We start from the raw sequence: 25,325 nt of genomic DNA on the forward strand, positions 1-25,325 counted from the left end.
TCCAACAGCTGTCAGCACAGGTCTGAATTGAAAGTTTGGTCATAAAAGAACAGCTCATAGTAGAACGTTCTCTGCGAATCTCTTTAAAAGCAAAGTAAAACCATCCTGACCGTCAATCCTGACTTAGCCCCCGTTTGCACCGGCTTACCCCTATTCGACTACTACTCTATTCGCTTTAGTGATCGTCAGAAACCCTTTTTTTCTAACTAGTAAGTTTACACTTCAGAAATGGTTCGATTTAGTAGCGATTCAACAACGATTCGCAGATGGGTTCAGCCCATAAGATTTTTGTTTTTGAGTTAACTCGTATGTCACCCATGCATCGCAGATCTTTCGGTGTCCAGCCTTATATGATGGGTTCGTAACGGCTTTTGTGCAATATTTAGTTCTCCGGCTATCGAAACAGTGCTTACATGACTCGGACTCGTCACTCTCCAGAGCGTACGGAATCGTGACATTAATAGTACCGGTACAGTATCGACTAAACCAAAATTATGCTATTGGCTGTTATAGATTAGGATCCTTAAACAATTTTCATACTTTCAGCCCACAGGCTTGCGTTTTCGCTTTTATCAAAGAAAAACTGTAAAATATAGCGTAGGTTCTCTTTGCTGATGTCTATCTTTGATGCCTGCTCAAAGAGTACTGTGTCTGCAAACTCTGTCTGAGACAATTCTTTAGTGTGAATTCTTTCCTTTCCAAATCAACATAGCATGAGATACAGGTTTTCAAATCTATTCTACGCTAATTACTCCTACACATTGAAAACGCAATAAACTTCAAAGTTCCTGGAAATGTATGGCATAAGATAATAATTTTGTTGCGAAAGCAATAGCAATATTTCTAAACCGTTACAATAACTGTATCAGACCTCTGCCGACTCATGCGTTACGCTCTGCATTATCACACCAAAACTATTTTGTAGAACGAGCATTCAATTCACCGACAACAGTACTAGGTACACGCTGTTCCACTCCCCGAAAGCTTGACTTTCAATGTACTTTATTTATGTACTTCTGTACTTTCAAATGTTAGCGTGTACATTGAAATTGTTGTTGTTTACGACTTTTACCACACAAATCTAAATAAATGCAAATGCAAATACTGTGAGTGTGGCGGCGGCAAGTCAGTTAGTTGGAAATTCTAGTGAGCAGCAGTTTTATTGTCGACTAACTGACAATCACTGTGGCACAATGTGGCTTTAAGCCAACAATACGGTATGGACCATACACACAAACAACAAGGGACCTACTACACAGTTGTATTGATGGTGTTGTGTCTTTGTCATTAAAAGTTAATTGAAAATCGTTTTTTATGGCGTCAACGAGAACGCTGCTAAATATAGATGTCTATATGTAGACGTACATATAGTAAACCTAACTGCACACAGATACACTATAAGTACTTAACTGTGAGTAAAATTTGTTTATCTTAGTTTCTCTAGTAATACATGGACATAGAAAGTTTTAATAGACTTTACAATACGTCAGACATAAAAAGAGAATATTTAGTACTTCGAATAACAATTTTCTGAGCCGAGGACGAACTGGTATCTGGTACACCAGATGAATCCATGATGTGTTTTGCTTCAACGAATAGAAAAATATTATAGCATTAAATTGTACTCTTATTTGGAAGGAACTTATATTAAACTCGAAGTGTGAGGCCTTAAATGTATCCAGAAATAAATCTAAGGGAACAAACAGCACAGAGAAGTTACTGCTACTAAGTATCGTATATTGCTGAACTGTTTCATAAAGCAAGAAAAAACGTTGACTTCGGCTGCATCGATGCTATATTCTTTTCAGAAGTTTATTTTTATAACAATAGACATCTTCATCATCTTGATTGACCAGTTTTTATGACAGCTATATGCTAAAGGATTACGATCCAAAAAATATCGGTAATTATAGTCTTACCTTGGGGAGTATTCTATACCAAATTTCGTGAAGATTTTCAAATAAAAACCTTTTCAGTGTTTATAATAGCTACATACTATACATATGTATGTGCTGCAGTGCGCTGATATTGGCGGTTCTGACAAATCAACCGCTTCTTGAAGAGGAAAGGACGTGTAAATTTCAGATCGATATCTCAAAAACTGAGAGACAGACTGACTAACAGCTATTTTCATACATTGTAGAATCTCCTTCGTTTTCATTTACTTCTGGGAGTAACAAACTTCAATTGCGGGTATAAAAAGATCTGTGAATTGTAGACATTTGTCGCCAGTTAAGTCAAAATTCTGTCATTACTCGTATTGTTGTTAAACTTCCAAAAAATGATGACCTATGAACATAAATCTTTTATCATCTTCACATGATTTAGGGCAATATTTTAACGTTGACGAAGAAATATCGAAACCATAAATTTTTTTTCCAACGTGGCATTTCTTTATTTGGTAAGGGTTTGTCAAATTTAATGACAGTCGTAGCCGAAGTGTTCGAAGTTACCAGCTAACTTTTAAAGCGACCGTACTTACAAGACCAATTCATGAAAAGTTGTTACTAAGTGTCATTTGAAATATTTTCAGAATCGAAAAAGTCAGTTTCGTGTCATTGAATTTGACGAAATATAAACCGTGCATTAGACTATGGGTATATGTATGTATGGGCAAAATAATCTAGTCATGTTTTGTTTTTGTTTTTATAAGAAAACAGAACATTTCCTTAGGCTTCCAAACCAAATTTCATAAAAATCGGAAACTATGGTTACAGCTGAGTTTTGTTGGGAGAGTTTATATTTATCATTGTACATATTGTAGATGGTTAGAAATCGGATTGGGCGTGACGTTTAGTGCTTTAAATCGAAGATGTTTGTCACAGGGTGTGACAAGTACTCTGCTCGTAAGTTTTATCTAAATTTTAACAGATGTCTCAGCTTTCTTACTCCGAGACCTACCACATCAGTTGGGTTAGGTTGGATGCCTGATCTCTCAGCATGACGGAACTGTTATGTTATACTTAGACTATTATGTACAGTATTTTGAGAACCCATACGACTCGACCCGAACTCCTGTACCTACTCATTTAGAAATTCAACTTTTACTTCTACCTTCGACCAATATAGCTACTCTTTATCCAGCAGCCAGAAATAAGTTAAGTACATAGGTGACAATAATGCCCAAAACATAAGATGCAAAATATTTGTTGTCTGGGATGGCTTATGAGCTAAGGAGAAAGAGAGAAAAGATTCAGAGAGAGGGCGGAAGAGAAAAAGATCCAGGGAGAGGGAGGAAGAGAGAAAATAACCAAAGAGAGGGCGAAGAGAAATAAAGAGGAAGGGAGAAAGATACAGGACCAAAAGTAGGGAAAATATACAAGTTAGTTCCCAATAACGATCGCTAATTTTGTGAGTCGATTGCGAGGAGTTGCATTAACTAAAGGCACCTCAGAGCAATCAGTTGTTTGAATGCTGTAGATGACTCTCTTTATAACAATTCAAGAGGTTCAAATGAAGAGTCATCGTTCCGTGAATGAGAAAGACTTACGTGCTGAACGCATAGAGAGCGACAGATCTCAAGTGACATCTTTCAAATATTAAAATACACACGTTCTTATAGACACAGTTAAGTAGTCGTGAAGCACATTAGATTCATCTATACTGTCACGAGTTCTCACAAATTAACCGACGCAGCAACCGTATTTTGAGCATCTTCCTCTCATTTCACATTTCTCAACGAGATAAAATTTTGTAACAGTATACCCCTTGCCGTCTATAAATTCCAATAACCTAGATTTCCCAGTCGTCGTAATTTTCTAATAACTTCTAGGAACGTAAAAAATTATAAAGGAATAGTGAATAAATATAATGAAACGAATATAATTAAATTGCATTCCGCGGCAGGAGCTGGAGCAGCGAGCTGGAAGAAATTAAATTAGCGCACAACGCGCGGCTGCATAAATATTTATGCAATTTTCCTCATAAATTAATGTTAACTTAAGCGCATTTGCACTCCGCACACACACACACACACACACACACACCCCCACACCTACATGCATATATACATACAAATAGAGTTTGGACATTTTCCACTTATCTCTTATCGCAATTCTTTTCACTATTTTCAGTGCTGCGCTGTCTCCTCTTCACCGCACTGACGGCGGCAACTGCTACGGTGACGGCCGCGCCGTTTGTGGCGCAAAACTCATTGCTCTTGCTGTCACAACAAAGGCTGGGGCAACACTCGCTCAACAACAACAACAACAGCGCGAGTAGTGGTAGCAGCAGTAGTAGCACCTTTCCTTCGACTTCAGCGCATAATTACAATCACCGACACACAATGCTGCCCGCCACGCTCGCGTCTCCCGCAACGCTGCCACCGCCATTGGCATCGCCACCAATACATACCAACCGTATGATGGATATTGAGGTGTTGAACGGCAGCAGTTACTCCGACACCTTGAAGAGTCTCTCTTCCACCATCGAGGATACGGAGGCGGCGCAGGGTGACGCAAATCAGCTGCCAATCTTTGACTTTGGCTTGCCGCGTAATATAACGGCACGTACCGGTCAAGCGGAAGCTGCAATTAAATGTCGAGTCGAGCGATTGGACGATAAGTCGGTAAGTGGATGGTGAGGTGCATACCTACACTATGTATGTGTACATGTAGATATGTGTAGATATCTGTCTATAATGTGGTTGCTGGTTTGTATTTGAGAAGTTAGCACAGAAAACCAGAGTCTAGAATGTGTAAGGGTTTGAGCGTTAAGGCAGAGAGTCAAAGAGGTTAGGGTATGTAATTGCGAAGAGGAAAACACAGGCAATTTAGGTGGGAAGCGTGCAAAGAGTGCAAAGCCCGAAGGTGTAAGCAATGAGTGAGATGTAGGAAAATCAATGAGCTTGTAGCTATGGCTCGTTTGTTGAATGCCAGTAGAGGTATAGGGTAGTACAGTAGGGTAAAGTCTATTCGTATTTTGTCAATAGATGTCGTTGCAGTCGTATATCCCAATGAAATTTGTGAAGTTTACGGAGACGATGCGGTATCAACTCGTGTAGCACAACAATGGTTCGCTCGCTTCCATTCTGCAAGTTTCAACGTGAAAGATGCACCTTGCTCTGGTCGACCTATCGTTGAAAAAGTCGATGAAATAAAGGAAAATATTGAAGAGGACCGTCACATAAGCAGCCATGACATCGCTAAGGAACTTAATATTCATCATCAAACGGTTTTGAACCATTTAAAAAAGGCTGGCTACAAAAAGAAGCTCGATGTTTGGGTACCACATGAATTGTCTGTGAAAAATTTATTTTACAGAATAAACATCTACGAGTCTTTGCTGAAACGAAATAACTTCGAACTATTTTTGAAGCGAATGGTAACTAGAGACGAAAAGTGGATCAAATACGACAATAATATGTGAAAAAGATCATGGCCCAAGCCTTGTGAAGCTCCACAAATGGTCACAAAGCAAGGATTGACGCCTCGAAAGGTTATGCTGAGTCTTTGATGAGATTAGAAAGGGATCAATCACTATGACCTGCTCCAGGCTGGTCGAACGATTGATTCTACATTTTACTGTCAACAACTGATGAGATTGAAGCAAGCAATGGAAAACATAACGGCCGTAGCTGGTAAACAGAAAGGGCTTCGTCTTCCATCAGGATAACGCTAGACCACACACATCTTTGATGACTCGGCAAAAACTGAGAGAGCTTGGCTGTGAAGTTTCGATGCATCCACGATATAGCGCTGACCTTGCACCATCGGACTACCATTTGCTTCGGTCATTGCAGAACTACCTTAATGGAGTAAAGTTGGCTTCAAGAGAAGCATGTAAAAATTACTTGGCGCAGTTTTTCGCCGAGAAACTAGAAAAGTACATTAATGATGGAATAATGTCTCTAGCGAAAAATGACGAAAAGTGGTCGTCCAAAATGGTACATATTTGGTTTATAGTTCATTATAAATATAAAAAAAAATTAGTTGAAATTTGATTAGAAATACGAAAAGACTTTTTCGACTATCTTATATATACGAATGATTGCTACAGTTTTTGAGATATCGATCTGAAATTTTGCACACAGGTATTTCTCCTAACTGCGAATTTGTCGGATTCGGATATCGGAACACTCTAGCAGATAGTGGCCTTACGAAGTGATTTGTCAAAATCAACTCTTCTCTAGAAACTTGTTTATTTTCACAAGCTATCTTCACGAAATGTGATATAGAATTATGTCAAAGGCAGTGATGCAATTTCCGAACAAATTTTTGAGATCAGGTCGCTAGATCATTAAGTTGTAATAGAAACTGACTGACTGAGATCAATATATTTGCATACCATTTTATGTTGCCAGAAATACACTTGTGTATGAGGGGTATAAAGCTCAGTACAGCTTGCAACTAAGTGGCAGTTCGTTCTGCTTTTAAAATATACTATTTATATAGGTACATTCGGGACTAAGATAAATACTGTTCCTAAATTTTTAGTAAAGGTGGCTTAATGTTAACTCAAATACCCTGCTGACGCAGCATTGCAGCGCTACCACAAAAATGCTCCATTCTATGAAATGTAAACGGTACCAAAATGATTGTGCTCACGGCACTGTGTGCAGAAGGTCGAAAACTGTCGGTGCCCACTTGTGTCGCCCACTTATATGCTCTTTTGTGGTTTTGCCATTTTACTTGAACTCTCAACACAGAAAAAACAAACGTAGGATACTTCAAGCGCTCCTCAACGCCATAACCCTTGAGAGCCCGCAAACACACACACTTTTTGGCACCGAATGCTGTTTACGACTGATTGAGTCGCTGCGGCGTCGCTTCGCATTTTAATGCCACATCAATGGTAGTTTTATTTAATTTCCTCTTAACCCTCGCAATCATTTCTCATTTCGATCGAGGCTCATTAATCAATTTCCGTTTTCCACTTCCCTTACGGTTGCGGTTGTGCCGATTTTTGTTGGTCTTTGTTTTTTGGGTCTCTTTGCTGCAGAGCAAATAATACATTCCTTCTGCTGCTTTACAGCTGTGAATTCGCATTTTTTGTAGTTTTTTAATTCATTCACGTTGCCTTTATATGTCAAACTTTCCATTTTCATTCACTAACCTCACTTTTTCTCCATTTTCTTTCTCGGTGCTTCGCTTTCGGTGCGTCCAACGCTCGCTGCGGCTTCATTGACTACCTTGGCACGCTACGCTCGCACTGGCGGTCGGTGTTGCGATGGATGGTTGGTTGGTTGGTTTGCTGGTTGGATGAATGGATGGGCGGTCATCAACAGGTCTCGTGGATACGTAAACGTGATTTGCATATACTGACCGTAGCCACGGCGACGTACACATCGGATAAACGCTTTCAGGTGAGCGCACACGATTCACACCAGCCCGAGAGCTACTTAACACTTGTCTAACAAATTAATAATTCGTTTGAACTGTGTATTTACCCTTTCATGGAGGTAGGTGTGCTCTTATGTAGGTCAATATGCACAGACAAGTGGATGAGTTTTAATAGATGCTTGGGTTAAATAAACCTAAAAGTGAAAGTAATGAGGCTAGTAGTTTGCATGTGATCACCCGATGTCACAGGGGAAGAAATACTAGTGCGTTTACAGTTTTAGTTTTTGTTGTCACTTGATAATTTAATTTAGACCTCGCACATTTAGTTACATTTCAGTGCTGTGATAACCCTTACGATTTTCACATTTACTCAGTTTCAAAAGTCACGAGCGATATTCTATTGAGAACATACTTGTACTTTTCAGTGTTTTACCTCCTTGGGACAGTTTAGCTTCAAATGCTGTTCCTACCTCGCCAAGGTTTTGAAGATTTCCGGCTGTTACTGTTCGGTTATTAGCGACATATTCGGTTGGATCGATTATTGGTCTTGTCCACCGAAAAAAAACACTTTTTCCGATCGGACAAAACTTAGCATCCAACTGCATTTCCATATTCGTAGTAATCGAATCCAATAAACGAGATTATCTGGTTTTAGGCTGACATAAATAATCACAGAGACGTTTAAAATGAATGAAAAGATCAAAAGATACAACCATATTTATGTTGGAACCGACGCTAGTTTCCTGGAATCTTCTTATTCGTTATTGACGTAGACACCGCTTACGCGGTTATAGTCAAGTTAACAATAGCCCGCCAGTCGTTTCTCCTTTTTGCTGTGTGGCGCCAATTGGAGATTCCAAGCGAAGTCAGATCCTTCTGCACCGGGTCTTTCCAACACTGTACACTGTCTTCCTCGGCTTCCCCCGGCGGGTACTGCGTCGAATACTTTCAGAGCTGCAGTGCTTTCATCCATTCGGATGACATATCCTAGTCAGCGTAGCCGCTTTACAGCTCATGGTTCCATCGAATGCTATATTCGCCGTGACCGGTGCGAAAAGGAACATAAATCTTCCACAGAATCCTTCTCTCGAAAACTCGTAACGCCGAGTCATCAGATGTTTCCATCGTCCATGCCTCTGCACCATATATCATGACGGGTATGATGAGTGACTTGTAGAATTTGGACTTTGTTCGTCAAGAGGGAAGTTTACTTCTCAATTGCCTACTCAGTCCAAAGTAGCACCTGTTGGCAAGAGTTATTCTGCGTTGGATTTTGAAGCTGACATTGTTGCTGGTGTTAATACTGATTCCTAGATAGACGAAATTATCTACGACTTCGAAGTTATGACTGTCAACAGTGACGTGGGAGCTAAGTCGCGAGTGCGACGACTATTTGTTTGATGACAGGTAATATTTCGTCTAGCGCTAGTTCACTACCAGACCCATATCTTATCCAGTCTGGAGAAAGTAGAACTAACGACGCGGTTAATGAGGCCAATGATATCAATATCCCTGGAATACTTCAGAATATATACGCATACAATTTTAGTTATACTATAATTCTCGAAAGCCATTCAGCAGCATAATTGAATCCCGTTCGATCTAATATTCAGAACTAAATAGATATGAAAATTCTATATCTTATTCACAATTTCGACTTAATCGAGTTTTCGGAAGCTACTCGTTCTATTTTGAAACGCACGTCTATGTGCATCTCCTCCTATAGGCTCGCCACCTATGTGTTTGACAAATACAGCTTAATATGTATTTACACCCACTCAACTGCAAGTAAATGACACATTTCAATCAACTCCATCGATCTTAATTCCTTCCAATGGCACAATCTGCTAATGCCCCAGCACTCATGGAGTGAGTACATAATCGAGTGTGTGTAAATATATGGTAGATGGCTACATGTTGTTCCGTATGTATGTATATGTAGATATACACAAGTGTTGGCTGTATTGTATGTATTGTCCATCACTGAATGTCCTACATAAAGCCGAGTTCCATTACTTCGTATATGTGCATATTTATTAATGTATGCATGTATGTGTATCTTTTATTCACGATGTAGGAAATGGCATTTGGTAGAATTTTCAATGCAGTTTGCAATTGTACTGTTAATATTTCAAGGGTTGGCCGATAAATTCCTGTAAAATAAACGAATTTGAAAAGAATATTCTCTTTGGAAACAAAAATATAATGAAAATATTGGATTGTTTCGGTCTATGAAGACCCATTAATGTCCCAATCTGACTCATTTGATTAACTCTCACTGCTTCTGCCAAGAAGTTAAGCTATCGAATTCCATCGTCTCAACAGATTTTGTGATAGACCGATACTTTAACGATATAGAAAGATCAAATATATATTGTTTAGTATCGCAAAGGTTCGGAATGAGCACCAAAACGCAGCCTAACTTCACTTATAAAGAAGTTCTTAAGGCGAAAAAGAATGACACGCCTTTTTGTTAACGAGCAAAGCGATCTTCTCTTTTCATCTCTTTCAACCAACAATAATTTTTTTTCTCCCTCTCTCTCTCTCAGACTTTCTGAAGGCCAGCAAAGCCTTAAAAAAGTCTGAGAGAGAATGGCAGTGGTAGGATTCTTCTACAATCCAGAATTTTTCATACAATATCGACGACTGAAATCCGAAAAATTGCTTAATAAATTTCCCTACTATTTGGGAAACCACAGATATAGGGTTATATATACCAAAATGATCAGGGTGACGAGTAGAGTTGAAATCCGGATGTCTGTCCGTAAGTCTGGCCGTCCCTCTGTCCGCCCGTCCGTCCGTGCAAGCTGTAACTTGAGTAAAAATTGAGATATCATAATGAAACTTGGTACACGTATTTCTTGGCTCCATAAGAAGGTTAAGTTCGAAGATGGGCAAAATCGGCTCACTGCCACGCCCACAAAATGGCGGAAATCGAAAACTTATAAAGTGTCATAACTAAGCCATAAATAAAGATATTAAAGTGAAATTTGGCACAATTTACAATAATTTTTTGGAAAAGTGGGCGTGGCCCGCCCCCTACTAAGTTTTTTGTACATATCTCGGAAACTACTATAGCTAGGTCAACCAAACTCTATAGAGTCGTTTCCTTCAGGCATTTCCATATACAGTTCAAAAATGGAAGAAATCGGATAATAACCTCGCCCACCTCCCATACAAAGGTTATGTTGAAAATCACTAAAAGTGCGTTAACCGACTAACAAAAAACGTCAGAAACACTAAATTTTACGGAAGAAATTGCAGAAGGAAGCTGCATCCAGGCTTTTTTTAAAAATTGAAAATGGGCGAGGCCTCGCCCACTTATGGACCAAAAACCATATCTCAGGAACTACTAGACCGATTTCAATGAAATTCGGTATATAATATTGTCTTAACACCCTGATGACATGTACGAAATATAGGTGAAATCGGTTCACAACCACGCCTTCTTCCAATATAACGCTATTTTGAATTCCATCTGATGCCTTCTCTGTATAATATATATGTATATACATTAGGAAATGAAAATACAATTCAATGCTCAAAGTACACAAATTGATCTAATCTAATTAATTTTACAGCAAAATAAAAAAAATACGTAAATTATTATCACTTTATCATGCGAGAGTATAAAATGTTCGGTGACACCCGAACTTAGCCCTTCCTTACTTGTTTTTATTGACTTAGTTGCTCAGAGCTGCAACTGCACTTTATATCCAGTTTTATTGCATATGCAAATGCATGCATACATACGTGCATCCCTACATATGTAGATATATGAAATATTTTTTCCATTCCAGGTGACTTCGTCGAAAGATGGACGCGAATGGACGCTGCATGTGAAATCGCCGCAGGCTCGTGACACCGGCATCTATGAATGTCAAGTGAATACCGAACCAAAAATGTCCATGGCATTTCAATTGAATATCATTGGTAAGTGCGAATAGGCTACAAATATACACTATAAATGTAGATACTCATATATAGAGATGTTCATGACATTTGTACATAACAAAGCCTGCATGAAGGTTCTTTAAAGAGAAGTCGCCATACTGCTTATTCGGATATATTGTCCTGAACGGGATATGTTACATTTACCACGAAGTTTGTAAGCTGTATATAGTATATAAATGATCAGCATGACGAACTGAGTCGATTTAGCCATGCCCGTTTGTCTGTCCGTATATGTGCTAACTAGTCCCTCAGCTTTTGAGATGTCGATCTGAAACTTTTCAAAGATCTTTTTATCGGAACCATTATATCATGTAGTTGTAATACAAACTGAACGATCGGAATGTAGGCAAACTTTTTTATTTGACAGAATATCTTCGTGAAATTCGGTATGGATATTTTTTAAAGCCAAGATTTCTAAGATTACAAGTTCAAAATTTTTCCATTTTATCACTTATTTTTTGTAATTTTAGTAAATAGTGATGGATATACCCCTAAACCCCTTGACTTCTTTTTCCTTACTGGCGTAGACACCGCTTAAGCGGTTATAGCCGAGTTAACAACCAGGTCCTTCTTCACTTCGGCTTTCCAACGGAGTGGAGGTCTTCCTCTTCCTCTGCTTCCTCCGGCGGGTACTGCGTCGAATACTTTCCAAGCTCCCTAATTCACTGAACTATGTCAATGACGTCTCATATTTCATACAGCTCATGCACCTACATCTACAGCTCAATTGACCTAGTCAATTACGGCATGTTGTTTGAGTCGGAGCAGCATCTCAGAAAACTTTTTAGAGATCCCGCTGTACTTCAACCGGCAATTTATTTGACTGAAAGAATAATCAACACTTCCTGTCTATATAACAATATTGCTGTTAGAAGGCTCTCAATCTTATCTACTTTAAACTAAGTACTAAACATTGTGTACCGCACCCACACATGCCAACACCTAGGTTGATTTTATATTTCGGGATTTGGCACCTCTCGTGTTGCAATCTCGTAACTGTATCGTAAAGTTTAACCTTTTTTGGTTATAATTACTTAGAGCTTTTTGACATACGAACGCTATTCGTGTTTCTAACAGTAACTTAAAATATTCACCTCGGCCGAGAAACAAAAGTAAATTGCGAACATTTTCGCGCAAAAATTTAGTTGAATTTTTGACAAGCCCCTTCAAGGACCAGTATTTATCAACACTTCCCGCAAATGACGACTATTTGCCAAACAGCGGCAACTTAGTTGCGCACCTAAAAGTATTCTGCAAAAGCAGCAACTTTTTTATAAAAAAAAATAGTTTTATAAAAAAAATAAATTTTCCAAAAATTTCAAAATTTTCAATTTAAATATTTTGCATATTTACATACGCATTTCCTCTAGCACTCTCATATTTGAACATTCATCGGCAATTTTACTATGTAAACTGTCCTCCACATATATACACACACACACAAACGCTTAAAATAAATAAATGCAAGTAAATTGTGGCAAAATATTAGTATTAAAATAAATCGGTCACATTTATTTGCGTTTAATTCGATAGCGAGAAATTTGCATGCGATTTAAATAAGCCGTTATTGAGCACATTTACATGCATATAAGCATATCACATGACACGATATGTTTTGACACATGTGCCTAACGGCGTAAGTATATAATTACGTCATAGGCGTAAACAAATAAAGCCATAATTACGCTTGTTTAGCAAATTGCGCGCCTTGTTGCTACATTTTGTGCAAACTCTTGACTCGCAACTGCATACTTGTGAAGTTGTTTTTTTTATATTTACAATATTTATTTTATTGAAATTTGCAATTTTGTATTTTTCTGCTTCGAGAGCTTTTTACTTTGGCTAGGCGGGAGTAAGCAATAATTGCCAGCGTGGAGCCAAACATATTTAAAATTATAAGTTAGGGACACTGTGCGGAACAAGAAAGTGTAAGGTGTTTTTAGGTACCAAATATCAATAAGAACCCATTTGCTTCGCTTCCTTATCCAGTCTGGAAAAAGCAGAACCCACCGCGCGGGTGCCTACGCGATTCAGCTCTGCAGCTTGAATTATTTTCTCCAGCAGTAAATTGAAGAAGTCGCACGATAGGCAGTTGCCCTATCTGAAACCTCGTTTGGTATTGAATGGCTCAGAGAGATCCTCCCCGTTCCTGGTGGAGTTTTGGTGTTGGTCAGTTGATCATCGTATTAGTTTTGCGGTGATACCAAATTCAGACATCGCGACATAAAAGCAGCTGCTTTTAAAGCTGTCAAAAGTAGCTTTGAAATCGACGAAGAGGTGGTGTGTGTCCATCATCTTTTCACAGGTCTTTTCCAAGATTAGGTGCATAATGAATATCCTGTCAGTTGTTGATTTGCCAGGTCTAAAGCCACACTGATAAGGCCCCAGTTTGTTGACGATAGGCTGCAATCTTTCACACGATACACTCGATAGAACCAAATATCCGATGTTGAGGAAGGTTATCCCATGGTAGTTGACGCAGATTGTGGGGTCCCCCTTTTTTGGATTGGACAGAGCACACTTAAATTCCAATCATCGGGCATGCTTTCGCCCCACCATATTCTACAAGCAAGCTGATGCATGCTCCTTATCAGTTCTTCGCCGCCGTGTTTAAATAGCTCGACCAGCAATCCACCGGCTCCCGCCGCTTTGTTGTTCTTCAGGCGGGCAATTGCTATTCGAACTTCTGCAAGGTCGGGCAATGGAACGTTTGCTCCATCGTCATCTATTTGTGAATCGGGTTCACCATCACCTGGTGTTATACTTTCACCTCTGGTGGTTCTACAAGATTATGCTCTGGTCTTGAAACCTTCTGTTAGTCGCCACATCTTTTCGTAGCATTTTCGAGCATTGAAAATATTAAACACTAGTAAGTATTGTCAGATTTCCCTTTTGAGACAAATATTCAAAAATTCTTCCGGTTAAACTTTGTCTATAATGATTCTAATGGAAACGAAAGAGATGTCATCTAAATTCAATGAATAATCTCTATTTTTGAAAAAAAAAAAAAGTGAAAAAATATATTAATGTTTAATGCTAAATTATACAAGCGCATACTATTATTTTCATAACATTTCCATAATGATATGACTTTTATGTAATTTCGCATTTAAGTGGAACAGTCGTCCAATTTATCTGCTCAGTGGTGCGTATGAGCGACAATATGCTGATAGGCAGAAAACTGAGCGCCGAAAGAAATTATGAATAAATTGTTGTAGTTTTAGGAACAGGTGGTCGCTGGATGCGCCGCTTGAAAAAGCAACGTGTTACATACAATTTTAATATAATTGGTGCAGTAATTAAAACAAAGCTTAAAGGCGTATAACAAGTATGAAGCGGAAGCCCCAGTAAATCTAGAATAATTTTTCTGACGATAATTATCGTAATTGCAGGCAGCTTTACCTTCCAATTGATTCAATTTAAATTTATGCAGTAAAATCCTCAGTTGCACTTCGCGCATCACTCATACGCCATGTAGCACCAAGCCTACTAAGCGACTTCTTTCAACAATGGCGATGAGGCATCATTGAATGCGATGTAGTTCAGAATATCTGTTGAAAATATGCTTTGAACACGTTTTGCTGTAATCATAACTGAAATTTGGCGTGCAGATTTTTTTTTATGTTTTGTTTAAAAACACAATAGCGCTAACTGTTCCAGTTTCTATGTTCGCTAGGCGTTTCTAATTGCTTTTGAACATATACCCTTATTGTGTACTAAAGCTGTTCCTCAATTCATATTAATTTAGTGTGTATAGGATCTATGAAGTAAATGTTTGTTGGGAAGAGAAATTGGAATATATTTTTAATTTATTTAAATTCTTTTAAATTTCTTTAAATCTTAAGCTTTTATACTTATTTTCCTTAAAAAATATTTCCGGATTTTTTTCTGAGAAAACTTTTAAATTTATTGATCCAAATACTGTATATAACCCCTTAAATATCGTTAAAATTCTTAGGCAATTGGGTAAATAAAATTCATCTGAAATTACATTAATAAAGAGCATTCAGTCTGTTAGAAATCGGCATTAAAAATACTTCTTTTTCATTGGCGTAGACACCGCTTATGCGGTCATTCCAATTAAGGGACCGGACATTCCAGGCGCATGCCCTCAAATCAATTCTTAATTCGTTCGAATCGTTACTGACCACTCCCAAGTGAATGGCGATCAGAGAACTTTCCTCACTTGCGTGGACTTCTACACATGACTACAACCTCTAAAAACACATACCAAATTTTACAAATTTAGTAAAAGTGTATGTAAATTTTCACTCAAAACGCACTTATAAATATATCCAGTGAATTCCTTGCACTTAAAATATTACTCTGTGATGGTTATGGAAAGAGTAGGAACGAAATCCTGCAAAGCAAGAAAAGTTTAAGAAAAGCACCTCAAAAGATGGTACTAGCAACGCTATAACCATATTTATGATTGAGGAAAATCTTTAGACCTGTTTTTAAAGAGTTTGAAAAACAACTTCAACATCAGAGCATGGATTAGTACAGTAAGCTTGCCTGGGAGATAAGTTTAATGGAATAGACGGTGATTAAAAAAGGATGCATTATCGCAAAATTAAAAAAACCTAAATCTCAATAAAATTTCATAAAGTTTTTTTTTGTATACATCAATGGCTGGTGAAGATCTTGTGGAATAAAGCCATATTATAATGAGTATTGTGAAATTTGCAACAGTTTAGATCGTTAATCATAGATTACCTAAATACTTCTCTCTTCGTTTGATTGTAAGGAAATTTTCAACGGTAATGACGTGTCTTGTAGATGTGTGTTGAAGTTAAAACTTTCAAACGACCGATAACCCTAAATTCAGCTATGTTATTCTAAGAAGACTTTACTTTAATTTTTAAACTGTACTTTGCTCCTTACAATATTACAACTCTCCGAAATTGGATTATCAAAGACGCAAACCACTTTCAACATCAATTCAGCTTATTCGAAAATATTTTACACTTTTGTATGGCAGCTTTTGAACTACAGCTTGCAGTCACAAAACCACAATTAATCGTCACGTTAAATCTGCTAAAACATTGCTCGCTCGCAATTTCTTGATGGGAGCGCATTAAAAAGTCTTAAATGCAACTTTGCAAATTTGCGAACACAAATGAATGGAATCACAGAAGCGATGGCGGAAAATGCCAAATGAAAAAATCTCTTCTGGGTAATGAAAAGAATCGATAAAATTAAAAGGCCACAAATACACACGGGCGAACACTCAATTTATATGCAAATTTATGCAGCCAAATGCCGCTCGCGCCCCGACAACTGATTAATTTCGTTAAACATTTGCAATTTTTCGCACTGAAATGGCGTTATTTCGAGGTCTTATCTATATGATTGTGTATCTGATATACTTGTCGGAAGAGTACATTTTATAACTGCCATTTAAATGTGTTTTCTGTCGCCGCAAAGCATTTCATGTTAATTAGCACTGTCAGCATGGGCAAGTGTTAATAACAGTGTGTTCGTCATATTTCTATTTGTCATGCAATACTTCATGGTCGCGCTGCATTGGAATCAACGCGACAATTGAGAGAGAGAAAGTTTTATTCAATGTGATTTTAAAAGAAAGCGAAGAAAGAAGTGAGCTGTGAATGTACGAAATGTATGTTACGAACAGACTTAAAAGTTCGAAAAATAATACAATACACAAAGATGAATTGCCAGGGGAAAAGCATACGAATTAACCGCCTATAAAATGATTATTGATTTTCGAAGATTCTCAATCTTAGCGACTTTAAACTAAGTACTAAATATTGTGTTCCGAACCCGCTCCTGCCAATTCGTAGGATGCTTTTATATTTCGGGTTTTGGCAACGCAATCTGGTAACTTTATTTTAAAGTTTGATACTTTTTTGTTATAAATACTCAGAACTGTTTAACATACGAACGCGCTTTTGTGTTTCTTGCAGTAACTTAAAATATTCCCCTCGGACAAAAAAGTGAATTAAATTGCGAACATTTTCGCGCGATTTTTTTTATCTTTGGGCGGCGATCAACTCAGCAATGTTGCGTCCATAAACTTAAATAAATTTTTGTCAATGAAGCTCCTTCAAGGACCAGTATTTATCGCTAGTATGGGGAATTCAATCGAGGTGGCAGATCACTTTAATCGTGAATGTCGTCAAAAATCAGTTGTGCATCCGAAAAATATTGACGATGTGCGCAAACAGATATTACATGTGACCTATCTTGAGATGGAGACTGTTGGCATTAGTGGAACCACCGTCATTAAATTTTGCATGAAATTTTTATTATAAAAAAAAATTCACTTTGGATCCCACACAATTTATCAATCGCTCAAAAAAGAGCTCCTGTCAATTGATCGAATCTATGACATCGTAAAAGCAGTCGACAGAACAGTAACTTCGTAACGTCTTCCAAGAAATTAGAAAAACTAACTGCCGAAGATGTCTCACTCCTCACCACGACAATGCCAGCTCTCAAACATCGACTGAAACAAATGCATTTTTGAGTCCTCAAAACATTTGATGGGTCATTCACCGTATAACCTTGAGTTGCCACCGAATGACTTCCTTTTATTCTCATACGTAAAACATAAACTAAGAAAACAACGTTTTTCGACACTTAAAGAGGCGGTTGACGCAATCAAAACACATGTTTTGCAGACAGATCAATCAAAGTGGCAAAAGTGATTCGAAAAATGGTTTAAACGCATGCTAAAGTATATAGATCTTAATGGAGAATATTTTGAAAAAAAAAAAAAACGAAAAATCTATTTTCGAAGATTAATATTTGTTTTTGTTCACTAATCCTGAAATATAAAAGGCAGCCTACGTATATAATTTTAAGTTTTATACGACTTTGCTGTTATGCGATCATAAATATCGAAACATGTTCCTAAATGTAGGCAACATTAAAATTATATGTCAAATATAAAACATTGCCTACATTTAGGATGAATCCCTACAATTTTATGCTCTCTAATGCTCTCTGAATTGCAATAAATACCTATAATTTCGTACTTTTATTGTTATAATCTGGGTCTTGGCTTTTTGTGATGCTATACAACAACAATTACTCAACCAGCTGATCACAATATGCGTCCACAATTAAGAGTTAATTAAACTATGCTCGCCAATGTTTGCTATGTATATGTTTAACCAAATTACTTTTTACTTTTTTGTTTTGCAATTTTGTTGCACTGCAGCCCAAGTCAAGCGCCAGCTGCTCCAGTAAAAAGCAACATGGACCAGAGAAAATGAGAACGACGAGTAACGGTGTGTTATTTTAAAGCGCAGTCTCATTTGCATTGCAGCAGCCAGCAATTTAAAAGCGCAAAGATGTTTGTGTTGTATTTTCTCTACTCTACCCCCTCCTCTCCCCAATGCCTTACTTCTTTCCACCGCTTTGGTGCATGCAAATTAAATTCTTATGCGGCGTTTCTTCGGACTTTATGCGCCATGACTTCGGAATGGCCTTGAATATGCGCTAATTTGCCTTGCAACCAACAGGAAGCGGCACAATATTAAAGTTGCGGCTGAGCTGCAGAGTTTTAATTAAGACAACTTGCCAGAGCTTGCCCGCTCTCCCGCTTGCCGGCCGCTTTAGTTTTTTCGGCGCCTAATTAAACTATGCATTCGCTTATGTAAAAAATCTGCTGCACGCAAAAATACCGCAAATTGGCGAATGCAGAGGCTTATTGTGGCCCAGCAAAGCCAACAAGCCACCACGACTCATCTGTGTGGCGCCTGAATGCAATTGCAACCTCGCTAATTAGCTCCGGAATCGGCGGTCTTGCCGGCAGCCGGAACAGTATTTCCATGCGAGCTCCTCTACATAGCGTCCGCACACAGCCAAGCGCGTGTGTATGTGTGTATGCCAGCATTACAAATTGGAAAGCTTTCTTTGTGGCACGAAAAAATGCTTTTAATACACAAAAATAATAAATTTTTAAATTACTTATGAGCTCACAAGACGCAACCGACTTTCTGCGGTTGCTCTGCATAAGGATGTGCAACCGAAGGGCTCAAGTGTACTCACTGCTGGCATTTGTACATACATATTAAAAGGAAAAAGAATGTGAAGCACGTTTCATAGTAACATCAATGCTTCGGAGCAGACACGTTTCTTCACAACTATCGAATGTAGTGGTCAATAATAATTACGAGGGTGGTCCAATAAGCGCTTAGCCTTACTAGACTTTAGCGACTTTGCTCTAATGCGATTATTAATATTGAAATGTGTTCCTAAATGTAGGCAACATAAAATTTATATGTCAGATAAAAAACGTTGCCTACATTTAGGATGAATCCATACAATTTTATTCTCTGAATTGCAATAAATTCCTATGATTTCGTGCTTTTATAGTTATAATCTAGATCTCGCAAGAGAAATTTCTTATATCGTGGTAAATTCTTGCAAACAACTGCTCTAAATATTGCAACAGAATCGGATTCGTACTTTTGTTTGGACCGCGTGTGGAAGAAGACGTTCTCGAGGATTTTAGATAAGGATGGGTTGGAGATCCGATTCTTGCGAATTAAAAAAAAAAATTGAAGAAGAGAAATACTGAGCGATGATTCGAATTTTGTTTTTGGAAGAGAAGTTCGGCAATATAATCAACAAATTTTATGCGCTGATGTTTTTCCTTAGATCGGGACCATTATAATTTGATTAAGCTAATTTCAATGTTTCCACGCTCATGGTGTTAGATGAGCTGCTCCCAAGTCCCCCATAAACGGCTACCGCGATTTTATATTGGAAGACAGTCGGTAGAAGATGCGCAAAATTACTGATTTGAAAGGCACCTCAACAGACCCTTTAGCTAATATACCGCAGGAAATATTATTGTAGTTGGAAATTTATTTGGCATGAGCGAACTATCGTCGGGATGGGTACAGCGTTTGATACTCCTCATCATACTGTTCCCACGACAGTCATGTTTAAGTACGTAACTGAAACGAACCCGGATTTTTATCCGGTCAAGAACTCTCAACTCGGGAGAATTCTGAAGCTTCTGCGTTGCATCGTGACCGTTCATGAAGTTTGGATTCACTTATACATATTAGATACCATGGTAGAGTAAAAACAAGAGTTTCCATTCGACGAACAAGCTCCAAAGCGGACAAAAACTGTTCAATCTCCTGGTAAGGTGATGGCCACCATTCTGGGATTCGTAAAGTGTGTTCTACATCAAATACTAGAAGAAAGCGATCGCAGGATTATACAAAGCCGATTTATTGGGCTCATTCCACGTCGAAGTGCAGAAAAACGGCGCCTCCATGGCCAAATCGGTCGAATTAAACTACCCCATCGAACGTATTATCAAGATTTGTACAAATTTGAAAAAGTTACTCGCCGGACAGAAATTTGAGTCCAATTAGGATGCTATCGCTGCTCTATAAACCTACATTGAATACTGCCAGAAACCGCATTTTCGGTTGGTTTAAGGATTTACATGGGTTCCCTCGAGCAAAAAACGGCCTATTTTCAATATATATATTTTTTTTTCAATACATATTTTATTGAAGCTTTTTATAATTTGAAACATATATTGCAACAATTTTGTGAAATTTTGAAAAGAAAATATTCAAAACTTAACCATTATGACGTAATTTCCGGCAGATTCTCAAAAAAAAAGGTGCCTCAGCGTTGAAAGCAGAACTTCTTTAAGGATTATATAAAGGAAAAAGACAAAATACTGTTAGGCCACATTTAAGACCACAAACTTGGTATTGGGAAAAAACAAGAAATAATAATTTTGTCAGAAATTAAAAAAAAAATCAAAACAAATTAAAATAAAAAATTTCACAAAATATTTCTCAAGCTAAATGGGTCCTATATTGAGGAATAAATCGCCATATTGCCAAATTTTCCCATAATAAGAAATACACATTGCCAAGCCCTCAATTCGTAGAATAATTTTCTTTTCGGTTTTGTCCGAACTTCGACCCTCCCTACTTCTTCTGTAATATTTTTTTCTTTGTAAATGAAATTTGTGCTGATTTTTCGCAAATATTTATAAAATTAAGTATGTCATGTATACCATGCATTGTATTTATTGTTTGCAGATGATTGTTATTATAGTTGTTGTATTTTAAGAAATCATATTTAATTAAAAATTGTGAATTTACTTTTCGTTATTTGAATAATTTTATTTTTACTTTACTTGTGAAAGCACAAATATTCACACAAATATATACATACTACTACATATATGATATAGACAATACCACACTTCTCTATATATGTACTTATATTTCACATATACACGACGGCATCACACACACCCACATGCCTCGGTATTTTATTATCGCATTATTTTGCTTTATTGTTATTGTTGTTTTCTCAACCACTATTTATATTTACAATGATGTTTGCTCTGCTTGTGTCACCACAGAGATACCCGCCGATTCGCGCGCCATCATCAGCGGCCCGGCCGATCTGCATTTCAAAGTCGGCAGCGCAATCATACTCAGCTGTCATGTGCAGCAGCCGAGCGTTCGTGATATTGGACCGATTTATTGGTATCGCGGCGAGCATATAATTACGCCATTCGAGCTGGACGAAGATGAAGAGAGCAACAGCGCCACTGGCAACAACAACAATAAGAACAAACATAGTCATGGCAACGTTGGCGGTGACATGTCTACGCCACCACTGACGGGCAATGAGCTGGCTGCTGATGTGACAGCGCCGATAACAAATGCCAAGGCATTGACTGCTGCTGCTGCTGGTGCCTCGAGCGCAATGGCGGTCACAGCGCTGCACGATGGCTTAAGCAACGACATAACGCCGGACTTCACGGCGCGCATCGCCATGGAATCACAGTTGGGCGACACAATGAAATCAAGGTAAGTCGGCGCGGCGGCAAACTCACTCCGGTTGTCCAAAAGCCACAATCAGGTGCGATGTGGCGATGCGAGAGGTGATGAGGTAGCGCCAGCGCTTAAGCGGCCAAAGGTGAAATGGAAAGCGCTGTCAGGCTTGTCGGCTCTTTGAGCATGTCAACATGCAAATGCATGTGGCAAAGTACTGTCGCCTATCTTTGTGTGCGGCATGCAGCCGCTGTTGCATGTGCCGTCATAGTGCGTTAATGTGTGTGTGCGCCTGCACTTGTCACTTTGGCTTTGATTACACTGTGCGGCGCAGCATAAATAAATATTTGAGCCTTTACATTTCAATTCATTGCCTCAATATCTCAAGGCGCCTCCGTTGCACACACATCTGCACATATTTATCGCGTCAGCGTCTGACTATCGTGCGTTCCATAGCGAACTTGCGCCGCGTCTTGCATTTTCACACTCATCCATTACACACGTACACACACACACACGTAAGCGTCAACTTGTATATGTCTCCATTAATGTGCTCACTCTTCTGCTTCTTGTTCTTCTCCTGCTGCTTTTTCATCGCGCTCATCATCAGGTTGCGCATCTCGAATGCACAGACAACGGATACAGGGAATTACACTTGTCAGCCGACAACGGCGAGCAGTGCCAGCGTCATGGTGCACGTGATTAATGGTGAGTAGTTTCATTTGTTGCCACTGCCTCTACTTTCTACTTATTACCAGTGCGCGCATATTCGCATTTATCTATCTATGTACGTTTGTGTGTATGTATGGGCAGTTATGTGCGCATTTGTCTCTCGTGACAGAAGTAAAGGATAATGCAAGGCCCCTGCCTCATGCGCTTTCATAAATATCCTTGGCAGCAAGGCATCCAATTGGTTATTTGGTGTTAAAGGTTGATGTGGTGGTGCTATAATGATGCAGGCATATTTAAGCGTACATATCTACATAAGTACATATATACATAGGTACTACTGCATATGTACGTACTTTCTATTATGACCAAAAAGTAGTAAGACTTTCTTCATAATTTTAAATTTTTGATTTATTCTTCAAAATCTATGTCGACCTCTTCGAAGCAATCCCCCTTGTCTCCAGTACACTTTTGCCTACGTTTTTTTCAATCCTCGAAACAGTTGTTAAAGTCCAATTCCAGAATAACCTCCAAACGATGCACGTTTAAAATCTTCAATTGACTCAAACCGGTTGCCCCGGAGCGTTTGTTTGAGTTTGTTGAATAGCACGGAGCTAAATCAAGCGAATACGGTGCTTGCAGCACGATATTGGTTGAAACTTTTTCGAAAACTCACGAATAATCAACGCAGTATTCGAAAGTGCATTATCGTGGTGTAAAAACCAAGAGTTTCCGGCCCATAATTCTGACCTTTTTTACGAACAGCTTCGAGCAAACGACGCATAACACCCAAATAGTGTTCCTTGTTGACAGTTTGGCCAAGCAGAAGGAATTCAAAGTGCTCCACACCACGATAATCGGAGAAAACTGTCAATATAACCTTGATTTTTGACCTGCTTTTAAGTGGTTTTTCGGCTTTGGCTCACCTTTGCCACGATATTCGGCCGATTGATCAACTGTTTCCGGGTCGTAAGCATAGATCCAAGACTAATCGCCAGTAATAATACATTTCAACATTTCATGACATCCTAGTAGTCGGAAAGCATTGTTTCACAGGCGTTAACGCGACGATTTTAAAAAAAAAAAAAAGAGTAATTTGGAACCACAAAATTTAATGGAATTTTTTTATTGAATAATTTCACTCGTCGTAAAAATCGCCGAATAAACTTTATGTACTTCAGAAAGACAAGCGTATTCTGAACAGTAATGATTATTTTGATGTGACATTTGGCCCAGATATCAGTGACAGTCATGATAACCTAGAAAAATATTTCAACGAATGGGTTCTCGCGAGAAATTTTAATTAAAAAGTCTTACTATTTTTTGCTCACAATGACGTATATATGTATATCGCGCATATGATGCCATATTGAGGGGCGCCAGTTAAGACGAACATTGTTTCTAGTAGAGACCTTATATTATTCTGTTGGTTGTATGAGTCAAAATAAGAAAAGGCGATATCTTCGGCTACTCCGAAGCTATAATACCCATCACCAGTGTATTTCTTACAACAACTATTGATCTGTCAGTTTGTATCGCAGCTATATGGTATAGTTATACGATCTGAATAATTAGTTCAGGCACTCTAGCAGTGCCTTGAACAATTATCTATTCCAATCCTCTATCGTGAAAATATGCATATATACGTTGACCCCTTCTGACATTTTTTGAGATTTAATCTCTTCCTAATGTTCTTCATCTGAGCCATATATATGTAGACCGATTGTAATATTTCCTATAAAACTCAGTCTCATCTTAACATAGCACCCTCAGAGTAAAAAGGTAGAAGTTTGAGGAGTACGAGACTTCAATATTCCTAGAAGTTTTATATCGATTTAATTTCTGCTAAAATATAACCATTGTTCCCAATGTACAAAGTCGCTTTAGAAGCACTAAAAACTATTCCACAAATAATTTTTGCAAGAGTTTCTGAGGTGACACTTATTCAGCGGTATAAATGTGTGAAGTGATAACGGTATATAAAATTTTTGAGATAACTGTTGAGTTAATAATGAAAAATGATTGGAGTGTGTTTATATCTTTATATACTATATAATTCGCAAATCGTCGAATCGGTCGGACCAAAATGAATTCCAATTTCCTATTACAAAATTGACATTCTTCTTGATTCGACAGCTGAAACGCCATAATTAGCTTTCGTCCATTATTTGTAAATAATTTAGCCGTTCAATATTTTAATTTTTCTGGAATTTAAGCTCAAAAGCTTCAAACAAATTTCAATACTTCTTTTTTGTTGAAAATTTATTTATTTATTAAGATATTTTTTCCCAATTACCCATTTTGTCCATAGATAACATTAATTTAACCATTCACAAAAATATTTTGGTGCGTGTCTTCGATAAAATATGTGTTTTGTGCGCCTAATTGTAGGCAACATTTTTCATTAACATTTCTATAAAAGAACTGGTGCGAGCGAGCACATTATATTAACGACATGCCGTATCAGACATTCTTTTCCCCACTGTGCGGCAATCGCTTCATTGCGTCAGTCAACGACTTAGTCAAATTTATTGCTCGCAGGAGAAGATCTACAAAGTAGCGCCGACCCAACAGCGTACAATAAGCGCACAGCACGCAGGAGAGGTGCCGACACGCCTTGTCATTG

General features: G+C 38.2%; 1 protein-coding gene across 1 annotated transcript in view; it reads left to right on the forward strand.

Moving 5' to 3' along the window:
- LOC120767890 overlaps nucleotides 1-25,325 on the forward strand; it is a 172,750-nt gene that overhangs the window by 128,759 nt on the left and 18,666 nt on the right. Inside the window, exons 4-8 of the mRNA XM_040094216.1 lie at nucleotides 4,074-4,567; nucleotides 7,226-7,303; nucleotides 11,081-11,213; nucleotides 21,613-22,066; nucleotides 22,641-22,738. Of these exons, the coding sequence (XP_039950150.1) occupies nucleotides 4,074-4,567; nucleotides 7,226-7,303; nucleotides 11,081-11,213; nucleotides 21,613-22,066; nucleotides 22,641-22,738 (1,257 nt within the window). The remainder of the gene's footprint in view (nucleotides 1-4,073; nucleotides 4,568-7,225; nucleotides 7,304-11,080; nucleotides 11,214-21,612; nucleotides 22,067-22,640; nucleotides 22,739-25,325) is intronic.

The sequence above is a fragment of the Bactrocera tryoni genome, chromosome 2 (assembly GCF_016617805.1).
Source record: "Bactrocera tryoni isolate S06 chromosome 2, CSIRO_BtryS06_freeze2, whole genome shotgun sequence".
Classification (NCBI taxonomy): domain Eukaryota; kingdom Metazoa; phylum Arthropoda; class Insecta; order Diptera; family Tephritidae; genus Bactrocera; species Bactrocera tryoni.